The sequence below is a fragment of the Melospiza georgiana genome, chromosome 5, assembly GCF_028018845.1.
Source record: "Melospiza georgiana isolate bMelGeo1 chromosome 5, bMelGeo1.pri, whole genome shotgun sequence".
Classification (NCBI taxonomy): Eukaryota; Metazoa; Chordata; class Aves; order Passeriformes; family Passerellidae; genus Melospiza; species Melospiza georgiana.
In genome coordinates this window covers 1,264,038-1,286,679 of record NC_080434.1, presented here as the reverse complement: position 1 = coordinate 1,286,679, position 22,642 = coordinate 1,264,038, and the positions used below count along the sequence as shown (strand labels likewise).

At 39.5% G+C, this 22,642-nt stretch overlaps 1 protein-coding gene across 1 annotated transcript; it reads left to right on the top strand.

Moving 5' to 3' along the window:
• Nucleotides 1-75: 75 nt before the first annotated feature.
• Nucleotides 76-22,087, top strand: CNOT7 (CCR4-NOT transcription complex subunit 7). The gene is made up of 7 exons (XM_058024820.1): nucleotides 76-159; nucleotides 715-921; nucleotides 1,174-1,367; nucleotides 4,241-4,402; nucleotides 10,024-10,168; nucleotides 17,951-18,061; nucleotides 20,802-22,087. The coding sequence occupies exons 2-7, from the start codon at nucleotides 805-807 to the stop codon at nucleotides 20,928-20,930; spliced, it is 858 nt and encodes a 285-aa protein (XP_057880803.1). The 5' UTR covers nucleotides 76-159; nucleotides 715-804; the 3' UTR covers nucleotides 20,931-22,087.
• Nucleotides 22,088-22,642: the final 555 nt, after the last annotated feature.

Genomic DNA, 22,642 nt, shown 5'->3' with positions numbered 1-22,642 from the left:
GATTGGCCGGAGGGGAGGGGGGAAAGGCCGCGGCGCGCGGCGATGATGTAATGGCTTTGTGCGCGCGGCGGCGGCGCCGGGGGCAGCAGCGCTTCCTGCGGCTCGCGGGGGCCGCGCGGGGCCTCCCAGACCCGGCGCGGCCCGGCCGGAGCGCCAGGGGTGAGCGGGGGCGGGGACAGCGGCACCGGAGCGGGGCCCCGCGGGACCCCCGCGCTCCGCGGCTCCTCCGGGCGCTCCCGGGGCCTTTCACGCGCGCGGGAACCCGGCCGGCCGTGTGCCGGTCTTCGCGCGCCCCTCGCTGGGTTAGCGCGGCCCTTGGGAGCCGCTCCCGCCTCGGGAGGCCCCCGCGGCACCCCGGGGCTGCCGTGACTCTGCTCGGCCGCTCCGTTCCCTGCTGCACGCAGCCCGGGGGTCCGCAGGAGCCCGCCTGCCGAGCCGCGGGGCGGGAGCGCCCGGGCAGCCGGTGGCTCCGGTGTCCGTGTCACCAGTGCGCCTTGCCGCCCTTGTGCGGGAAACAGTCGCTAACGAAACCGCAGGGGTTTGGTTTCTGATGGTAATCTGAGCTCGCGGAGCCGAAATTCCTGTGGCTATGTTGTCCTGCTTTTGTGAAACTGCGAGGATAAAGTGTGGATGTGGTGCTTAAGCCTTTTTTTTTCTTCAGATAAACTGAGAGTAAACCTTACACTTTGATGCTTTGCTTTGTTTGTCTCTTAGGCTAAAAAAATAAACAGTTGAAGTCCTCTTTATGAAACCAATCCTCGGTCAAGTGTAACATTTGATGTATGGTCTCTAAAGCCCCCCACTATGCCAGCAGCTACCGTAGATCATAGCCAAAGAATCTGTGAAGTTTGGGCTTGTAACTTGGATGAAGAGATGAAGAAAATTCGTCAAGTTATACGGAAGTATAACTATGTAGCTATGGTAAGTGGGTGCTTGGTGTCTGTCTAGCAAATTACTGCAGAAATCGTGACTTCAGCTGGGGTCAGTAAATGTGCTCATCCTTTTAAATCGAAAGCCTAAGGAAGTCTTAATGTTGAATTAGTGCTGCATGAACATCTGGATCCTAATCTTTTATCTTTTTAAAAGTTAATTTTACACACAGTACTCTTCAGCTATGATATGGTTAGATCTGTATGGTTGTTGTGTGTTCAAGTTTAAATTCTGCTCTTGCAGGACACAGAATTTCCAGGAGTAGTTGCAAGGCCTATTGGAGAATTCAGAAGCAACGCAGACTATCAGTACCAACTCTTACGCTGCAATGTCGACTTGCTAAAAATAATTCAACTGGGACTGACATTTATGAATGAGCAAGGAGAATACCCTCCAGGAACTTCAACTTGGCAATTTAATTTTAAATTTAACTTAACGTAAGTATTCAGTTCTGTGCTGCTAAACATATGTTTCTGACTTACTGAAAATGTATAAATACTGTAGCAACTTCATTATCTATCTGATGGTAGTACTGGAATACCATAAATACTCCTGTAAGGAAAACTTCTGTCAGCCAAACATGATTTCTTCCCTCATTTCTGTGCAGTCTGTCTTACTGTTGGTAATTTGGTCAAAAATGCTAAGCAGTTTAAAAAAAAATATGGAAGGCATTTTATACTTTCTCCAAGAGTTAGCTCTGTGTTTTCACGTTTAGCATTTCAGAGTGCTTCTGCCTTAACTTAGTTTAACTCTTACTACTTGTTATAGAAATCACATATTGTTTCTTTACATACTTTAAATGGAAAATAACAACACTTGAAAAAAAATAATTAAAGTGACTAGAAAAGTATGTCAGATACTAGCATTCTGAATTATTTTGTCTATTTTTTTGGTTAAAAAGCAAGCTGACTTTTACTGTATTGGAATAATACCATGGACTTTATTTAAAAATGTGATTTTTATCAGTGATAAAAATTTTAAGCATAAACCTCACTTTTTCAGGGGGATCAAAAGCTTATCTGGTGCTCCAATTATATCTTTAGCTGGTCAACAAAGTTACTAGTATCTTGGTTTTGTTTTTTGGAAGTAAGCAAAATTAGTGTGATAGATTCTCATATGTTGATTATCTACTGAATTGAATATCAGTACTAACACTTCTCACATGTTAAGACCTTGGGGTTTTTGGCAGTTGTGTTACAAGTTGAGAACTGGACAACTTTTTATACATGAGTTAAACTCACAGCCTACAAAGAAGGTTTTAGAGAACAGACCTTTATTTTTTCTGTGAGTGAAAAGACTTGTTTTCAAAGTAGTTGGAGTTCTTAGGAGGAAAACCTCTGCTGTCTCTCTTGATCTCTGTGCTCTTTTAAACAGGCAGTGGTGTGGATTGTCACACATCAGTTTGATCTGAGCAATGACATGCTCTGTTTAGTCTTGTGTGAATTGTCTCTTGAAGGAAAAGTAAGCACAGATTTAATGTTTTGGTATCTCTGAACTTAGCTGGCCATATAAATGCTGGATGAGAGTTACCCATTTTCTTAAATAGAAAAATATACTAGTCCTACTAATTATGGGAGAAAAAGGAATCAATAACTTCCAGACTGGTGATCTATGAAGAAGGGCCTATGCTGCACTTCATTTATTTTCTGAGCTTCAAAGGTCTACTTAACCTCAAACAACTGAAACCAAAGGTAGCTTTCCATCTATTTGTGCCAGATGCTGCAGAGATAAGACAGTTCAGTAAGGCAAGATACAGGTAATCACCAAATTACCTTCTTGCTAGTGGATGGGGGGCGGTATTGAAAAATAGAAACTTGGTTAGTACTGCATGAGAAATTCACACATACATATATATATATATATATATATATATATATTATACATGGATGGACAACCTTTTTTTGTCTGTTTATAAACATCCTTTTGGGAAATGGCACCGTGCCAAATGTTCTCCTAAAGCAGAACAGCTGTTTGTTGTTCTTAGAAGGTAAATTTTTGTGTGTGTGGTTCCAGCCAGGTCTTGTTTTAGTGTGCTTCTAAAGAGCATAAATATTTCTCTAATCATGCTCTGCACCTGCTTAGTACAGAGCAGCAACTAGAATGAAAGCCCCTTTTTGTTAAATGGTGCCTTTGTTTGGGATGGGTTCTTTAATGTGCTATGGATACAGACAGGTGTTGAGAAGCTGATGCCTCAAAGCTGGAGAACCAAAGAGCAGCTGTGTGGGCGTGAGGAAAAAAGATGTAACACATCTTGAGGATATATGTCTCTGTTCTAAAGAATGATGACTTGCTCTTAGGAATAAGGAATACAGATCTATGACTGAATCTAATAGTCAAGCTTGATATATTGGTTATCTTGTCTAGGTTTTCTTGTGTTTTTGTGTTTTTTATTAAAATTTGAAACTGTACACTGAAGAGACTTTGTGGAGTAGTATGTTACAGACAGTAAAATGAACTTCATTCTCTAAGTACTTACATGCTTACTTTTTTTTTTTCTTCATTTAATCATTCCATGTTTTTGTAATGATGATACAGATAAAACTTAAGGGAGAAAATAAGCTCAAAAGCATGAATTTCAGCATGAGATTCTTAAAACATTGCCAAAAAAAAGGGGATGTTAAAGGGAATAAACACAGAGGTAGGAGGGGTCAAAAAAAGATAGAGGAACTGTTATTTCATCCTCTGAAATTTTACGTCCAAAATAGGCTTTTAAAGTTAAAACAGATTGTTTAGAAAGAAAGAATTTAGACAGAAAAAGTTAGGATCTCTGAATTCTAAGGTTTTGCTAAATGGAGCAAGTACTCCATTTCCAGTTTTACTGAAAAAAATTCTTATGAACACATGTCTAAATATTTACATAAGCTTAAATCACAAAAAACTTCTGAGAAATATTTTCTACAGAACTAATTCAGTACTGGGATCTGGATTGTATTTCTCATATTTCTGCAATGTAATGTGTTACTCCTTCAACTGTTACATTTAATTTGTCACAATTCAAGTGATTTATACAGATATTTTACCAGATAAGTTCTACAGATGCACTTTCATCTATAGACTTGCAAAAGGGTGGTTATAGGTAACTGGAAAAGGAGCAGGAACTAATTTTTTTATGACTATGGTAAGAATGGAGGTGCTGGGAATGGTAAAATGATAATGAAGGTTAAAAAGAACTTTGAAAAATGGTTGGTTTTGTAATTAACCTAGAAGGAAATTAAATTGTTCCGAGTCTGTGGAATGAATAGCAAAAAAGAAATGTTACCTCATTGGGACTTGTAGATTTTGGAAATTTACTTTTCCTCTCTGTTTTTAGAGAAGATATGTATGCTCAGGACTCTATCGAACTGTTGACAACATCTGGTATCCAGTTTAAAAAGCACGAAGAAGAAGGAATTGAGACACAGTACTTTGCAGAACTGCTCATGACGTCAGGAGTTGTATTGTGTGAAGGCGTCAAGTGGCTTTCCTTTCATAGGTAAATTCTGCATGTGAAGTGTTTGAGATTCCAACATCTCATGGGTGTTTGAGTTCTAGAACTTGGATTTCAGATCCCTTGAGTTTAAATGCTGTGCATGTAGCCCATATCTTGGTCGGTAAGACTGAGGAAATATTTCTACTGTAGTACCTCTAACACCATTTTGTGTTAGAAGAATAGAGGGGTACTGGTGTTGAAGAATACAGGGGTTGTACTGGTGTTTTTAGCTTGGGTATTTATGCAGTAACCAGGAAACCGTGAAGCTGATAAACACAAAACTGCTAAACCAGCAGGTGGAGCTGTACACGTGCAAGTAATAACAGAAACATTACTAAAAGCAAACTATTTCTGAGCAATCCTTGGGGAAATGTTGTCTGTTTATAGAAGAGGATTATCAGTAAAGAGTTCTATATGGCACTCTTAAATTTGTTGTAAATCTCTCGCTAATCTGAGCAGATGAAATTACTCAGCTTGGAAGGAGATCCTGCCTCAGTTTTATGTATCTATTTTACTACTTATTCCATCATCTCTCAAGTAGAAATAGAAATGCAAATGCGAAATCTCTATGAGTCTGTCATAATACAAAAGATCTTTGAGTGTTAATAGGATTTAACACTTTAAAAACATATACAGTAGTTGTTTAGCTAACTGCATGCCAGAATTTTTGCAAGCAACAGTGTCTTTAAAGGCTTATTGCTATGTAATGCCCTTGAGTTGGTGTCTTAAATGCTGGCTTCTAAGGAAGTCAGCAAGGTAAAGGAAATGAACAAGATTGTAAGCAAACCAGTCTCAGCTAAAATTTGTATCTCATGTTGTGTTGATTGATGATATGTAAATGATGAAATTAGAATAAAAAATTCTTTGTCCATAAGTATTAATAGTTGGAAAAGACAAAGTCACATGGAATTAGAGAAGTATTTATGCAATAAACAAACTTGAAAATAAGAATTATTTTGGCAAGAAAGGTGTAACAGTAGTAGAAGGGTGCATGTAACATTTTTGCAGAAGTCGTGGTTTTGATTTGTTTTGTACAAAGAAGTGCTAGGCTGAGTTTCCAAAGCAGAGAGGTTTAAAAGAAAAGACAGTTAAATAAAGAAGGATCCTCTGAGCACAGTTGTCACTTCCATCTTTCACTTAACAGCTGTTTCAGCTCACGGTAGGACTCTAAAATAATCTTACTCTTGTTATCTTGTTTCTAGAGTAGCAGCCTGGGGAAGAATACTGTAACAAGAATGCTTTAAATTGGGTCAAAATAACTACAAAAGCCAAATTAGAGTTTTTTTCAACTTCCTAAGCACAGTATTATGGGCTGTTATGTGTATATTTATGATTTACACTTGACTACAGCAATATGACTGGGATGGTTCAAGAGAAGTGGAGGCAGGTTATGCATGTAACTGTGCCTCAGCAGAGGATGCCACATAGGAGCAGCTTCAGCCTCAGTCTGGTGTTTTTCCAATATTGCCGGGTGACTAAGGGCCTGGTATAAGGCATACCTGAGCAATTTCTACTCTAGGGATTCTTTCTAGAGCATCGTTATATTTAGTGTGTGTAATTCCTGACTAATGGGCTGGTCAAAGTGTAGTGCAAGCCATGTGCAATAATGCCATTTCTTACTGGTGCAGCTTATGAAGGGTTTTTGAAATGGCTTTATTAATAGAAGTCCAGTTTCATCTGTGCTAAAATGAGTTTCTGTTGTGGATTTCACTGAAAGTGTCCTTAGAAATCCTCTTAAGACAGTTGTTCAGCATATGTTTGTCAGACACTGATTATTAGAGTGTTTAAAGCTTTTGTGCTTTTTTAGACCTTGCTGTTTCTATTTTGAGCACAAAACCTTGGAGTAAGTTAAGTTCTGAGGAAACCAAAATTATGTAAAGCTGTAAATGAGCATGGGTCATATAAAATGTGCCACAAAGAATAGTGAACAGTTGTTTCTAAATACATCTTTGATTGTGATTATGTTCTATCAGTGGAAACTGACACAGCAGGATGCTCAGTTGAAAATTTGTTCCATTGAGGCTCTCCATGCAGTAGTTCTTTAACAACTGATAAAGCTGTGCTTGGTAGTTGCTGACTCTCCTATTGCCTCTGTTACCTTAAAATGCTTAAAGTACTACTAACTCTTAAAATTTGAGTCCCAAAGTAAGTGGGAGAATTGAATTACTCCTTCCTCAGAGTATGAAGATATGATTTGGTTTTCATTTTCTAGTCTTTGATTTCCTTGAACTTTTATGCAGTTCATTTGCAAGCTCTTCACTTCTCAAATAGTTCTCTTTGTGTGCTTTTTATCTCCACATTTGATGTAGCTGCCTTGGCATCCTGACATGTTGGCAAATCTCTGGATATGCAGTTCTGTCAGATATGAGTGAAGAAATATTTGCACTGTCACCAATTCTTGTGTATTGCAACTTCATAGAGGACTTCCATCAAATCTTGTGTGTGTGCGTGTTAAAATGTATTTGAGTTAATGAGAGAGAAGGAGGAAGCCCTGAATTTGTGATTTTTTTATCGCAGTCAAGAGAGCTGGGAGTGCTTGACAGTCTAGCAAGTTAGGAAGGAACAGCTCAAATGCTGATTTTGTGGATGTTCAACTGTCTGCTCAAGCTTTGAGTGTCCACTTCTGTGCAACCTCCTTTGTCTGCCTTTGGAGGGTCAGTGGAAACATGCTTTTTGGAAAACAAAAACTAGATGTTCTTGGGATATTGCAAAGTTCCAAGCTAATGTGTTTCAATAATCGTTTGTGTCTAACTGATTTTAGTAAAATTTAATTTGTTGGCTCATTTCTGTTAGTGTCATAAAATGAACTAAAGCTTTCTCAGCTCTTGCACATTTTGATTTATTTCAGAGGTTTGGTGATTGAGTAGAATTCATTGACTGTCTGGATTCTATCTTGATAGTAAGGAAAAGAAATAGAGGCATGTTTGATGTCTACTCTTGTCTTTTTGCCTAGAGCTGTCCATGTTCAGTGAAAAAAACAAAACAAATGTCTGTAACAGTGAGTGCTTGTGTTGTATAGCTCCACAGATTGTGGCTTGCTGTGCTAAGCAATTTCAGGTGATTGCATTAGAAATGGTGCAAGGTTTTTCAGGCAAGGAAGTCTGTGTGCTTCAGGGTGTAAACCAACCACTAGTCACTGTTACAGGATTAGAAGAAAACTTCTTTAATGAGCACATAATTACATAATTGCTCACCGTGGACTTACTTAGCCTTCTCTTGGCATTCAGCAGTGGCCACTTAAAATTTGTTTTAATGGATCTATCTTAGTCTTAAATTGGAGTGACAGTTTTTATGTCTGTAAGCTTGGATCTGCTACAATCTCTAAGTGAAAAAAATGTGGAATTCTCAATCAAAATTGCTATTTTTAATAGTCTGCTCTGTTTCAATATGAATAGTAAAGGAATGTTGACTTTTCTTTAAGCATTTCCTACTTTAAAGAAATTAGAAGTGTTTGAGGGCATCTATTTTCCATTATTTCATTAATACACTTTTTTTTGAAGACAAGTCAAACTTTTTTTGAAGAGGAGTAGCACAAATATGGTTTCTTTCACTTTAATATGGCTTGTTATATTTGAACCTTGAGGATGATCAAGGAATTCATTGAGTTAATAAACTGTAGAATCTGAAGGAGTAAGTCTCCATAATCCTGAACAGTGTTTTTTTGCATCTTTTTGATCAGCCTTTTTTGTTAGTGTGACTTTTTCTTTTCTTCTTTAGAGGGCTTTATGCTGATATGGACTTTCCCACCACTTCCCTCCCTCTTCAAATGATCTAATAAAATTAGACTTCAAGCTACTGTTTTGCCAAGTTTACTACAGTTTTTACTTCGTAAGAGTCAACTGAAATCCTTCTTTATCTTTGGCTCCTTTGCTCCCTGGCCAGTGTCTGTTGCTGTTGAGATGGAGGGTGGCCAGCACAGCTTCAAAGTACCAGAGGCAGTGCAGGATTTGTTCAACATAAAATTTCTCCTTAGAGCACTGGAAACTCCCATGGGAGAGCTGCAATAATCTATAGGTATTTTATATCTTGTATTGATGGACTTGTAGCAAACAATCCATATACCCCCAGTATGTTGAAGGTTTTTCTACCCTCTGTCTTGAGACTCATAGTATAAAGATGTCAGATAATCTTATTGTATAAAAATGGTTCAAAAAGTAAACTTATTTACATTGAGTGTGCAAGCTGAAGCTTTGAGCCTGCAGATGTCACTGCTTTTTGTGGCTCCTAAATATCTGCAGGATCAGTGCTCTTAACTGATTTGTCTTTTCTATTGCTTATTTCACAGTTAAAGATCCTGGCCAGTATTTACCAAATCGAAAAATTCTTGGTTTTGAGTATGACCCTTGTATAATCAGGAATGAACACAAAGTCTTAAACTGGAAATTTGGAGTCTGTGGTGGCCACCTGCTCACTTGAATCGTCCCTCACCCTGTGCTAAGATTCCTTAAATAGCAAAACTGACAAAGCCTTCAGTAGAGACAGCCCTGTGGTGTGTTTTCATCTTCTTTGTTAGTACAGGCATATTTGAAGTTGTATGTCAGTAAAATCTAGGAGCTGATCTGGTTCAATGCAAACATGGAAGAGAAGGAAATCACTCTTCCATTTTGTTTCATGCATTAGCAGTCCTGCAAGTACAAGGGATCAGAACAGGTGAGTTTCATGGTCAGGTCATCAATAATCTGGTTTGTAATCGCTGCCCTCCTAAGAAAAAGCATAACTTGTCATCACTGCTTTTTGTTATGGAGTCAGGGTTGCTTTAATACCCCATATCTGTCTTTCCTCTACTTAACCCTCCTGTTTCCTCTCATAACTATTTGTAAAAGTACGTGGTTGCCCCGTTGCTGCCACACCTCCTTCCTATGTCCTCTTTATTCAGTCACACTGTGGGGGAGGAAGCCTTTCCAAACTCTTCTCTCTACCATGTGCACGCTACAACACCACCATTTCTTCTAACAAATAAGCACTGCTTAGTTACTTTTCTGCTTCCTGCAGACTTACATGTACACACAAAAATTTTTCCAGCTTACTCTGTCATTGCCTCCAGAAAGAGTAATAGTCTACAAGCTATTAAACTTTGTAGTTGTCTGTGTGCTGATTTAATTGGAAAAGTTGAAAGACAATTCCTCTTCTTTGTTGCTGAGGGTTAGACTTGCCTCCAGGCATAAACATGCACTGGCTCTGAAAACTCATTAATCTTTTGGATTTCAAGAACTGTAGAAGTGTCTGTCTGTCTCAATTTGGAGTGAGAAACTCCAGTCTATGTGAAAGAAATCAGCTTAGGAGTCTTTATGGTGAAAGTCCTTGTTATCAGATGAAGACCCAGCAGGCCTACCTTATTTTGGGATTTAGAGAAACTACTGTAGGCAGATCTTTTTGCATCTTCACTTGGCCTCTTTCAGACTAAATTGTTTTCTCTGGAATCTGCAATGGGGCTGTTTATATTGAAGTTTTGTTTTTTTCATAGAAGTTAGTCTTTATTGCATTGGATTTAAGCAGAATATCCTGTCAATGTGCAGTGAAGTCCTGAAGGTTGTTGTTTTTCCTGTCAAAGTGATGTGAAATCTTGAAGTGAGAAGGATGCTTCTAAGTCACTTACTTATATTGTTTTTGGTATTAATTTGCAGTGGATATGACTTTGGCTATCTAATCAAGATCCTGACAAACTCCAATTTACCTGAGGAAGAGCTGGACTTCTTTGAGATACTGCGATTGTTTTTCCCTGTCATCTATGATGTAAAATATCTTATGAAGAGTTGCAAAAATCTGAAGGTAAGTAATCTGCTAATGGTTTGGAACAAATTTTGCATTTGGAGACAGAGTATGTCATGCTTAAAAATACTTTCTCTATTTTTATTCTCTGCTTTTACTTTTATGATGCATATTAAGCATTGTTGTCTCAAGCTTTATATATGTAATATTAAAGGTGTTGTGAGAAGCCGGCAAGAGCACAAAATCAATTTTTGTAACTGCTTACCAGTTAAAAATACCAAGTTGAAACTGTCTTTACAATACTTTGTTGATAGATGATAAACCCATGTTTGGAATTAATTCTTCATTTCCTTAGCCATAAGAATCGATGGGTCTCATATACTCTTATTTCCTCGTTGTGCAGTCCACTAAAGAACTGCAGTCATCTAGGCTGAGGTAATTTCAAGAAGAGGATGTGGAAGTGTCTTGGGAAGAGAAATGAAGTGAAGAATGTTTCAGATGGCCCAATAAGCAAAGATAAACAACAACATATGTTCAGGGACAACATGTGACTTCTAGGAAAAAAAAAAGAACTAGAAACTAGTGTCTCATGTCAGGCCAGGGGGGCTAATTGGCTTACTCTGTCAGGCATAAAATTTGGATACCTTGTTGGACTGGAGAATGAGTGGGAACTGGAGCTAAGTGTGTGAATGGGGAAGACAGCAAGTGAAAGAAAGATACTAAAGGCACTGTTAACAGCTTTACTTGCCAAGGAGCTGTTAAGAGTCTGGACTGCTGCTGGAGTGAGCTGCATCACTCATCTGAGGCAATTGATGATTTGTTGCTTTTATGGAAAGTAATTTAATTCTCTCGGATTTCTTAATGAAAACCTGCAGTAAGAAGAGAACACATCACATCAAATCCTAACTAAGGAATGGCTTGCCAGTTTATTGTGCTGAATTACTGATCTGTGTGCTGTTTATAGCCTTGTGTTTCTTTCTGAGATGAACTAACAGTGTGGCACTTGGAATAGTAGCCTAGTTTTGTGGAAAGTAAATTGTGTGAATCCTTTGTTAATCAAATTAATGTTGAAAATGTAGATCACCCTTCCAGTTAGTAAGAAAAGTATACTTACTTGTGTTCTTATGCAGTTGTTACTGGTATAATCATCTGGGCAAATGGCTGTGTATTAGGGAACATCTTATAACACTTTTTCTCCAAAGAGGCCAGGAGTAAAAATTAAATGCTCCTAAATTTCAGGAGTCTTAAATGAGGGGTGGGGGCAACTCACCCTACAAAGTCTTCACTTTCACACTCCCAGTGAAGCAAAGCAGAGCATCTGGTGCCTATCTGGTGACACACTTTGCAAGAACAGAATGTATATTCCAAATTTAGTGACATGGAAAAGGTGACAAATTGATGTTCCATGTCACCATTCAGAGGTGTCATTCCCAGTGGGCTTGGGAAAGAGGGTATTGTGGTTTCTGGCATAATTAAAGCATAGTTGTGTGTAACCTGCATTGTTGAGAGACACTTAGATTTTTTTAGAAGACGAGAAAAACCTCCACAGGTCATAAGAACAAGGGTGATTTTTTTTTCAGAGCTGAATATGTAGGTCAGCTTTCCTGCAGTAAATTTTGATCCACTCACCTAATCTGCAGACTGATAGTGACAGCAGGGGAAGGGAAATAGACTATCTTACCCCTCCAAATTTACCAGTGATGAAATGATGGTGGACTTGAACTGTACTCAGAGAAGCTACCTGAAACAAATCACTAAACATTTAGTGTTGTAACTCTGAAAATGCATGTGCTGTCTCCTAATGTGTGTCACCTTTGATCATTATTAAATTGCAGTGAATTGAACAGCTGTGCAGTTGTCTTTTATTGACTTGTCTAAGTTATTTTTTGTATGTCACTGATCTACTGTAGGTCCCCACTCTCTGCCCCCACACACTCAAAAAAGATTCTTGGCGTTGGAAAGAGAAATAGGCTTCAGAACTGGAAATCTGTTTGATGCTTTTTTTGTGGAGTTAAGTACTCTGTGAATTTACAGTCTGTTATTATGACTTGGCATGCAGATTGAGAGTTGACTTGTATTAGAAGTTAAAGTCTTGCTTACAGTCTAAAAGGCTTTTTATGTAGACAATTACAAACCTTTTGATAGTAGTGGCAATCCTAAGTAATTTAAATTGGTAGACCTTGTTGGAAACTTGCTATTAATTCAGGGTTTTGTACAGAAGAATGAGATCTGTGACTGTGTCGTGAAATGAGAGTTTGATGTAGATTTGCTGTTGACCATGGTGGTGTGATTATGTAAATTATTTTGTGGCCTTTTTCTTGGAAGTTTGACACTCTGAAAATTTGGGAAGAATTTGTCCTTTCCCAAGAGTGAAGCATACCTATGTGGAGTGCAGAATTCTGAAAGAGAATCTGAGTAGACTCATAATTTTTTGTTCTGGTTCCATTCAGGACAGGGTGGATTTTTGCCCCCAGGATGGGGCATGGCTAGGACATGGAAGTTATTCTGTGACACCTCCCATCATTTTCTGGGCATGGGGGAAGGGCTTGCTTCCAGGTCAGGGTAGTGTGGTGGAGGGACCAATCATTGTGTTTCTGTTGGTGAGCAATGTTTCTCTTCTTGCCCACTCTGTCATTAATATTGTTGCTATTTCTGTTTGATTTCTTATCTCACTGCTGTTTTCTAGTAAATGGCTCACATCTCAACCTGTGATCTTCACTTTTTGTGCCTCCAGTTCTCCTCTCCAGTCTGCCACAGGAAAGGGTGGGGATAGGAGTGAGTGAGTGTAGTTTGAAGTGGTTTTAGTGGAAACACTAACTTGCAGAATACTGTTCCTAAACCATGACAGCCTTACTTGGCACGCAGTGTGGGGCATGAAGGAATGAGATCTGATCAGAGTGGATTGGAAACAAATTCCATGTAAGCATTTGTCCGATTAGATTCAGAGCCAGTGGTCTCAATGTTGCTTGGTCTGTTTGTGTGAGTGTGTGACCTACGCCTGTATATGTTTCTGTAGATATACTATGTGCCCATGAGGGTGCTCTTTTTCAGATCAGGATTGCTTTGTTGATGTATGTTGGTTGTATGAACCGGAATCATGTTTATAACATGATAACATCAAGGGCAATGAGGATCATTTGGGATATTCAGTGCTACTCTCCTACCCTTACTTTGGGCACTACCTCTGGGAGTCCATTCCTAATCATACCTAGTCTGTGGAGAGAACACAGGAGGATAGCTTTCCCCAGCTTTTCAGTACCCTTTTCTCCTTCAGGCCTGTTAGAATAGCTTTTGAGAATTTTTAATTTCCTTTTGATGTTAAGGAAAACATGTTCTTGCTCCTGTGTCAGCTGTGTCTCAGTCTACATGGTCTATACCATGTTTTGAGTCAGTACAGTCAACACTGTGTCTAGAATCAGGACAAAGATTTCTAGGAAGGTTAATCTGTCTGAGGGAGGATAATCATGAGTAGCATGGAATGTGGGATAAAATGGACCATTGTTGGGGAAAATTCTCTCCTCCAATGTTTTGAGAATATCACTACAGGACCTTGATAAAGTGACAGAATATTTGCAAGAATGCTGTGGCAGCTCCATAAAGAATCAACTTAGTGAAGTGTGCTGGGCCCTGGCTACTCTTTACTGGACACAATCCAGTGCTGGACAGAACCCTGAGGGGAAGAGGAAGAAAGCAGATCAACAGGTGGTGTGACCACTCAAACTGCAGCCAAACTGGAAGAATAACTCATGCCAGTAACAGTCATACCTACACAGAAGAAGAAATCCCAGGACCAAATCACTTTGCATAGTCAGGGATAAAGAGGAAGTAGAGCTCTCACCAAAGGAGGAAGAGGCAGGACCAGAGATCATCACTCAATTCCTATCTCTATGTGAGCTAAGTGAAAAGATTCCAGCCACCAGTCATGAAAGCCCTGGATGAGCTGGCTGAAATGCTGAAATATCATGGCACACAATATGAAACTGGCATCCTCATGGGGATTCAGGAAGAGGACAGAAACTCTCACCCTCAGGTGACTCCTGTCAAGTGTGAACAAAGGGTATTCTCTCATGGATGATCCAGTGGTGTGCCCAAGCAGATGCAACGCATGGAGAAAGACACCTGAGAGAATTAGTTGTGCTGGAGGTGATATGTAAGGATTCAAATAACAGGAAGTCTCCTGTAGATCCAGATAAGGTCCATTGTACACAATCCATGTGGCAGAAGTTTGTATGGAGCACACCATTGTCATTCACCAGCTCCTTGGCATTGATGTCAATGAAAGGATGAGAAAAAGCAGTCCATCAGGTGACAGACTCCAGTAATAGGAAGATCATCTCTTTTCCTCCTTACCAGCCTGCTCCTTGGTGTCGAAAGACTGTCCAGACAGATTCAAAAGACTCGAGAAAACTGGAGAGATGTCCCATGCCCCACCAGTATGGAGCAGAGTCTCCGCTATTGAGGCATACAGAGACTCTGTGTGTCCTTGACATAGATTACTGCAGGACCCAGAATGGCATCATTGGGCTTTTGGGATAACTACAGTGGAGACGGAGGAAATTAGACAGCTGAATAACTTGTCTCCTTTCTCAGAGGACCCTTCTGCTTTGGGACTGCTGAGGGTCAAAGAACAGCAGGTACCAATCTCTACCACAGCAATGCACTGTCAACAAAACTGCACTGACCAGGTACTCCATGACCTCCATCCATGAGATGATTCCTGAACTGGAGAGCCAGGGAGAGTGGTCAGCAAGACGTGCTCACCCTTTAAAAATCCTATATGGCCCATTGACAGTGGACTGTCATGGCCTGAATGAAGTCACACCACCACTATGTGTCACTATACCGGATATGCTGGAACTTCAGTATGAGCTGGAGTCCAAGGCAGCAAAGTGGTACCACCACTGATATTGCTAATGCATTTTTTTTCCCATTCCTTTGCCAGCAGAGTGCAGGCCACAGTTTACCTTCACCTGGAGGAACATCCAGTACACCTGGGACCAACTGGCCCAGTAGTGGGAACAAAGCCCCCATCCTTTGCCATGGACCGATCCACACTGCAGTGGAAAAGGAGGAGGCTCCAGAAGACTTGCAGTACATAGATGATGTTGTTGTATGGGGCAACATGGCAGAGGAGGTTTTTGAGAAAGGGGAGAGAATAATCCAGATCGTCCTGAAGGCTGGTTTTGCCATGAAGCAAATTCAGGCCAAGGGATCTACCAGGATATTCAGATTTTAGGAGGAAAATGGCAAGATGGATGTTGTTAGATTCCAGTTGATGTGGTCAACAATGTAGCAGCTAGATCCCCACCAACCAGCAAGAAAGGAACACAGGCTTTCCTAGGTGTTGGGGGTTTTTGGAGGATGCATATCTCAGATTACAATCAAATTATAAGTCCTGTATATCAAGTGACCCAGGAAAAGAATGATTTAAAGTGAGGTCCTGAACAACAACAAACTTTTGAACAAATCAGATGGGAGATTGTTCATCCAGTAGCCCTTGGGCCAGTCTGGTGGCAAGATGTAGAGTTATGAGCTCTTCATGGCTGCTGGGGCGAATGGCCTTCCTGAAGCCTCTGTCAGAGGCTTCCTGGAGAGACTTGAGGATGACCTCTGAGTTCTGGAGTTGGGGGTGCAAAGGATCTGAGGCCTGCTATGCCCCAGTTGAAGAAGAGATTCTGGTATTTATGGAAGGATTTGAGCTGCCTCAGAAGCAATTGGCACCTAAGCACAGCTCCTTTTGGCACTCCAGCTACCAGTGCTGGTCTGGGTGTTTGAAGGAAAGCCCCTTCCACACATCATGCCACTGTTGTGTGGAGTAAGTGCATGTGCTGATCTCAAAAATAGCCTCATGAACACCTGGGCCAGAGAGCACGGTGTGAAGTGAGTGTATCATACTCCCTGTCATGCACCAGCCTCTGGGAAAATTAGATGGTACAATGGACTGTTAAAAACATTGAAAGGAATGGATGGAGAACTTTCTAACAGTGGGTTCTACACTAAGCAGAGGCCATCTCCTTAAATGTTAACACCAGTGAACACCTTTGTTAGAGGCTCCACCAACTGAGCTGACCTTGCCCTATCAAAGCCTCCACATACCACAGAAGGGGATAAATCCCCATTGTGCATATGAGCAACATGTTAAGGAAGTCAGTTTGGATTAGTCCTGCCTCAAGCAAAGGCAAACCCATCTGTGAGATTGTTTTTACTCAAAGACCTGCATACACATTCCCTACAAAGGGGTGGGGAAATGGTAATGTGTACTTCAAGGGGATTTGATTTTCGGGTAAGAACAGTTTGTAATGTTGAATTGTATAATACTGGTTGCTGAATGCCACTGCCTCAGCAACTACTGTGGCCAACAAGAATGGAGCTCCTGAGCTCCTGATGCAGCTGGCAGCACACCAGCCCTCCTTCCCTGGAAGGCATCGAGGATTAATAAAAGCCACAGTAATGGACTAAATTAACAGACATCTCAGAGGGAAGCTGTACTTGTGTGTGTGTATATGTGTATTGTTGGATCTTACAAGATTTCGACATGACATAGATAGTATAGAATATGAAATGGATAATATCCTGGTTCCAGCCAGGACAAGGTGAATTTTTGCAGTGGCCAGGCTGGGTTATGGAGGTTGTTAACATGGAGGTTATTCTTTGACACCTCACATAATTTTCTGGACATGGGGAAAGGACTCACTTCTGGGTCAGAATAGTGTGATGGAGGCAGTGATCAGGTATTGTTAGGTATTTTTCTGCTGCTAAGACAGACAAAAATTAGCAATAGCAGCACTAGGTTTTCTTGTTAGTTTGTAGGTGTTATTTGGGAATGTTATTATTGAAGCTTTCATCTTTTTAAACAAAAAACAGGACCCAAACATGTTGCCATAAGATTCATGGGAGTTTTCATAATGTTTGATCTGATTTTCAGTTTGGACTCCTTTGTAGCTCCGTGAATTTTAATTTTGACTGTTATGCTTTTGCCTCTTATTGCTTCACTTCCTGTATGTGAAAGAGGTCAAGAGCGTACAGGAAGGTGAACTCTAGGCATTCTTTGTTTAAAAGCATTGTCTTTGTGCAACATTTTTGCCTTTCGGTGCTTATGGCAGCACTAAGGGTTCTTTCTTTTTTTTTCTTTTTAATCTCTCTAGATCTTTAAGAATGTGCATGTGCCTAAGTTATGCTAGTAGCTTTTTAGCTTACTGAATTAAAACAAGTCTTTGTACAGTCATGTGCTCACAGCATTAAAATATTGCAGTTACAGTATTACATGTCTGTCCTTCAGCTGATCAGTGTTATCTATGTAAAACTAAACCAAATTTTGACAGCTTTGCTCTTGGATGTAGAAGCTATTACTGTTTTGGAGAGGACACCAAAATGATGTCTATTTAGTCACTTTGCAGTTAAGGGGATAATTTTTCACATAAGCTTATTGAAAAGAAAATGTCCTTCAAAACTGGAGAAGTTTTACCTTTTAGAGAAGCTAGACTTGCAGTTTTGGTGTGTTCTCTACAGCCTTGTAGTCTGTCCTTTTAAAGCATTCTATCAACAGTCACCTTAAAGGAATTGTTAAGTAATGACATCTGGTTACTGGAGAAGCTGGAACATAAGGAGTACTAGTTTTGTTGGTTGCAAATACTGCTTCATTTAGTCAATACTGACAGAGAATATTAATACTGTTTGATAGGGAAGCTTTGATTCTTCTTGTATGCATTTATCTAGTATAATGTCTGTTTCAGCTACTGTGCAGATATTGAAATACGCCCGAGGTTGTATGGCCTATGTAACATATTTTCCCAAATATAGCTGTTTTGTGTTCTAATTTAACAAAAATGTTTTGTTTTCCAGGGTGGGTTACAAGAAGTGGCTGAGCAGTTAGAGCTGGAAAGGATAGGACCACAGCATCAGGCAGGATCCGATTCTTTACTCACAGGAATGGCCTTTTTCAAAATGAGAGAAGTAGGTGGACATACTGTTTTTATTTCCATTACAGTAATGGGTTGTGATAGTCACATGGAATTGCTGATCCTGATAAGTCTGGTATTTTAAGGAGGTCTCTGAAGGGCTTCAGGGGTCAATCCTTTCTTGACAAAAATGAGATCACCTATATTTTTCCCTGAGTAAGTGTGGACCAGCCTTACTAACTCTTTGCTTTGCTGCTGTGAGTGAATATTTCTTCCCAATTCCGGCCTAGGCCTGACTTCTGGATTTTTTCTGAAGTTTTGTTTTGGGGTATTTTTTCCTCACCTGTTTTGCAGGGTGCCTTTTTTTAGGTGACTGCTGTAGTGATTTATGAACTGCTGAAGCCAGACTCCTTGAGCGTGACTGCACTCAACTCAAATTTTTTTTTTTAGAGCTTTTGCTCAGTGTAACATCCAGCTGATGTGTACTGCTGCTTGTGGCAGGCTGAGAGGTGGGGAAGGAGTATTGATGAACCACTTCTAGCTAAACTTTCAGGCTAGAGGTATATTAAATAATGACTTCCAGTCTGCTTTGGAGAATTTCTATGCATTTCTTTCTCCTTGCCATTGAGTGAAGCTCAGTTTAACTAAGGTTCTAAAGGTCAGTTAATTCAAGGTTACAGCAAAGACAGTCAGGTCTTACAGGCTACACATTTCCTTGCTACTTGTCTGCATACAACAGGAAAACATTATGATGTTTTGCATTAGCAGAACAATGAAATGTTGAACAGGCCTCTTCTGGAAAGCAGTTGCACTGAACAAATGCCAGTGCATCAGAACATGGCATTCTTCCAGCAATTCAGTGTCATTTACCCTGTCAAAACAGATGGCAATATCAAACCTCATCATTTAATCATGTTAAGTACTAGATGCTGAAGTCTACCTTCTGCAATCCAGCCTTCTGTATAAAGGAGAAAATGACCACGAGATTGTTACAAATATTAGTGACACAGCAGCTGAATAATAAAGAATGATGGTTTGGGCTGGTTTGCTCATGCTAGCACTCTGTTCTGCTGCTGCTGGACCTGTTGCAGTGGTCAGGCAGGTCATGGGCTGCAGATGCAATAAAAAGGATTAAATTTCTGTATGATCCAAGGCCAGTGCAGCTACCTGCTGTCTGCCTAATATTGTAAAACTTCACTCTTGAATTTGAAGATCCAAAGCAAACGAAGGGAAGCATATAATAATCATGCTTAAGATACAGCCTTTCAAGTTAGTTTTCTAGAGTAAATGTCCAAACCCATGATAGTTTCTTTAATGAGATGCAGTTTGTGTTAATGGCAAACTAGCTGGTTGAATTTATTTACTAAAAGCTTTTACCAGAAGTAGAAATCTCTGAGGGTTTTTTAGTGCAACACACTTGCTTAATTAAGCCAACAGACATGGAGTGATAATGAATATTTAAGTATTACTTAAATACTCTTTGCAAATACAGCATTTCTGAATAAGAATACTAAGCATAGAGGAATAAATTTAATGTAGATTTTTAAAGCTTTTTAGCAAAGTTCAGTGTTTAAAAATGTATTTCTGAGTAAAAAGACTTCACTTTATAGTGCTTTTTGAGGCACAGAATTTTGTTACTAATTGCTGTGACAGAGTTGCAACTTGCTTGCTGGGTCTTGGAGTGCCAGCCAAAAAGTTACTGATCCTTTTCTTTCCATCAGGAGTACTTAAATAATGGTACTGCAAGAGTAGAGTTGTTATTTTGGGCTCTTCCTACCTGTTTTATTTCACTAAGAACTGCTGGGGCTGCAAAGTTTAATTGAAGTCTCTGATTACTACAGTACAGAATTTTCCATCCTGACTGTGCTGCTAACAGCAAAGCTTGAAGGGAGAAGTTTTGACCTGTGTGGTGTATACAGGTCTGCATGTTTAGATTGTGTATTGCATCCATTCTGTCCCTGCATATTTGTGCCTGTCTTAGATTTCTGGTATTGATGATGACTCAGAATGGGAACCACTGGAGTGTCCAGGATTGCTGTGAAGGTTTTGGGGTGAAAAATGTTTGTGTATGTGTGTCTTATTATTTTAACAAGATAATTTGTGATTTTCAACTTGAAAACCTGCCTGAAAGGCAGAGTATCGGAATATCATGGGCTTTAGTTTGTCTTCCACTGAAAGGTTCCATTTGTAATTTAGACTTGTAATATGTAAATGCAGTCTTGGTATAAAATTTTGCTCTTCCTCATTAAATAAGGTCTCCCTCTGTGAGGAGCTGAAAATGCATCTTTCTGCATTTCTCTAAACTGGTTTTGTGCTCTTCTTCCCCACCCCCAAACCTATATAATACAAATCAGCATATCTCAGAGAGATATGACAGAGTATGATGAAAACTCCACACTGAGGGGAGGTAAGGGAATGGGCACTGATGATGGATGCTAAGCATATGCTTGTTGTAAGAAGCACCACAGAAATCAGATGGAGAAATGTCTTTGTTGCTCTTGCAGATATGTGAGTGATGACTAATAATACAAAATTGTGAAAACATTGCATTTGGCCATTTAATTGGGAGAGGTGCACAGGAAAATGGATTGTATTTCTTGACAGATTTAAATAATTGTGTCATATAGCACATTGTGATAATGTGTTGAGATTAAGTGTCTTATTATACTAATTTTATCATCTTTTGCACCTTGGGATTTGATATTTAAAAAGAAAGTAATTTTAAAGCCTTTCTACAGTTCTGTTGAAACGGAACCCTTTTCTTTTGCAGTAATTCATGTCTCTTCACTTTTTAGATGTTCTTTGAAGATCACATTGACGATGCCAAATATTGTGGCCACTTATATGGTCTTGGTTCGGGGTCATCTTATGTACAGAATGGCACAGGAAACGCTTATGAAGAAGAAGCCAACAAACAGTCATGACATGAAATGAAAGGCCGTCTTTTTGACCTCCACATGCTTGTATATAGGTTTTATCTCTGGTTGAACCCCTTGGACAATTAAGGCTTTTTTCCCCCCTTTCTCAGCACACTTTCTTTTCTGCCTTTCTATGTACTAAACTTGACTGTTCCTATCACAGATTTTGATCTTAATATTGATACGTAAAATTTTCTGGGTTACATTTTGGCCTCTTAACAAGCCCATTTGTAAAGAAGCATGTATAGGATCAGTGTGGCAGAGAGAAGGGGAAAGTTGAATCATAATGAATATTCTGGTAAATTTGCCTACATCGTTCTTCCAGTTTTTTGTCTTTCCCCTCCCTTCTCTAAATTAATTGGCTCTGATTATAACTAACTTCCCCCTTCATGTCTGTTCTTTCTAGTATGCAGGCGTTTTAGCTATTCAAGATTGTGGACCATCAGATTTGCACTTTAGAGAGCGACTCTGACTCAGATCCTCTGTTTTATTTGAAGTTTGTTTTGGTTTTTTCTTTTGCCCTCAGCTAGAAAACAATCATCTGCCAAGTTCAGCAGCTTCAAGCTGTATTTTCTTGGTATCTCAACCCACACAACGGGACTTATTTGCTGCATAATCTCTGTTTGTTCAAGCAAAACAAACTACTGAAATCATAGTAATTGCTCTTACTTTACTAGTGTTTGGTCATCTTCCAACACATGCTGCACATGTCAACTGCTGGTTGGCCTGCTGCTTTAAAACTGCTCTGTGATGGGGGAAAGAGGCTTGAAAAAACAGCTTTACACCCTTCAGGAGAAGAACAGCTATGACTTTAGCCTTTTTGCCATTAAGCTGAGAGTTGAAGGATAATGGAAAAGTAGGAGTCTTGTAACAGCACATTTCCCTTGATTAACCTCGTGGCTTTTATCCTAGTAATGTACACCTCAGATATTTTTTATGAAGTCATATTTATTATGTACTTGATTTCATGATTTTTGTAAGTCAGTTTAGTTGAAGACGAACCCCAAAGATCTGAAAAATACTATTTAATTGAATTATTGAATTAGAAGGACAATTAAATCATGCCTTTTTGTAGTTGTTTCAAAGACAGATGTTAAAGATATTTGTTGTAAGACAACAAAATATAAATAACTTCAGCTAATAAAGTTACCTGAGGAGTGTAATGCTAGTTTATTTTTGAGTATATCTTACAATATATTTTAGATATATTGTTTCCAAGGACCCTAAAGTATGTTCTTAACTCTGCATAGCATGTGTACAGAGCAGTTGTGCAGGAAGGATTTTGGGTATTGAATAGCTAACGAGTAGCCTGGAATGAGGGAATGCGTGACATTGTGTGTCTGTGGTGTGCGCGCGTACGTGTGCCTGACACGGAAATCAATGGCAGAAAAACCTCCACATGTTCGCCAATTACTCTGTTTTATCTTGTACTGAAAAGCAAAAAAGCAAACTCCTTTTTCTCATTGAATTATGATGATGTAACTGGGCGGTCCTTTTTAAACAAGTAATTTGCATAACAGAGGGTATTTGTTTTTAAAGCTTTTGTAAATAAAGGCCTAAGAAATGTTTTCTTACATAACAACAGACTGGTGGTTTTGTTGCAAAATTTTTCCTGCAATGTGATTATTTGATCAGTTCAGCTGTGTTTTGTTAGGCATGATAGTTCTTTTCTACATGCTGACATAGAGGAATCTAACTCACTGCTCCCTGACTGATTT

What these genes read in the sequence shown, in the direction of transcription:
- CNOT7 (XM_058024820.1), top strand. Translation starts at nt 805, where the DNA reads ATGCCAGCAGCTACCGTAGATCATAGCCAAAGAATCTGTGAAGTTTGG. An exon ending in AAGTGGCTTTCCTTTCATAG is followed by an intron (nt 4,403 to 10,023) that starts GTAAATTCTGCA and finishes ATTAATTTGCAG; the next exon opens with TGGATATGACTTTGGCTATC. An exon ending in CCTTTTTCAAAATGAGAGAA is followed by an intron (nt 18,062 to 20,801) that starts GTAGGTGGACAT and finishes TTCACTTTTTAG; the next exon opens with ATGTTCTTTGAAGATCACAT.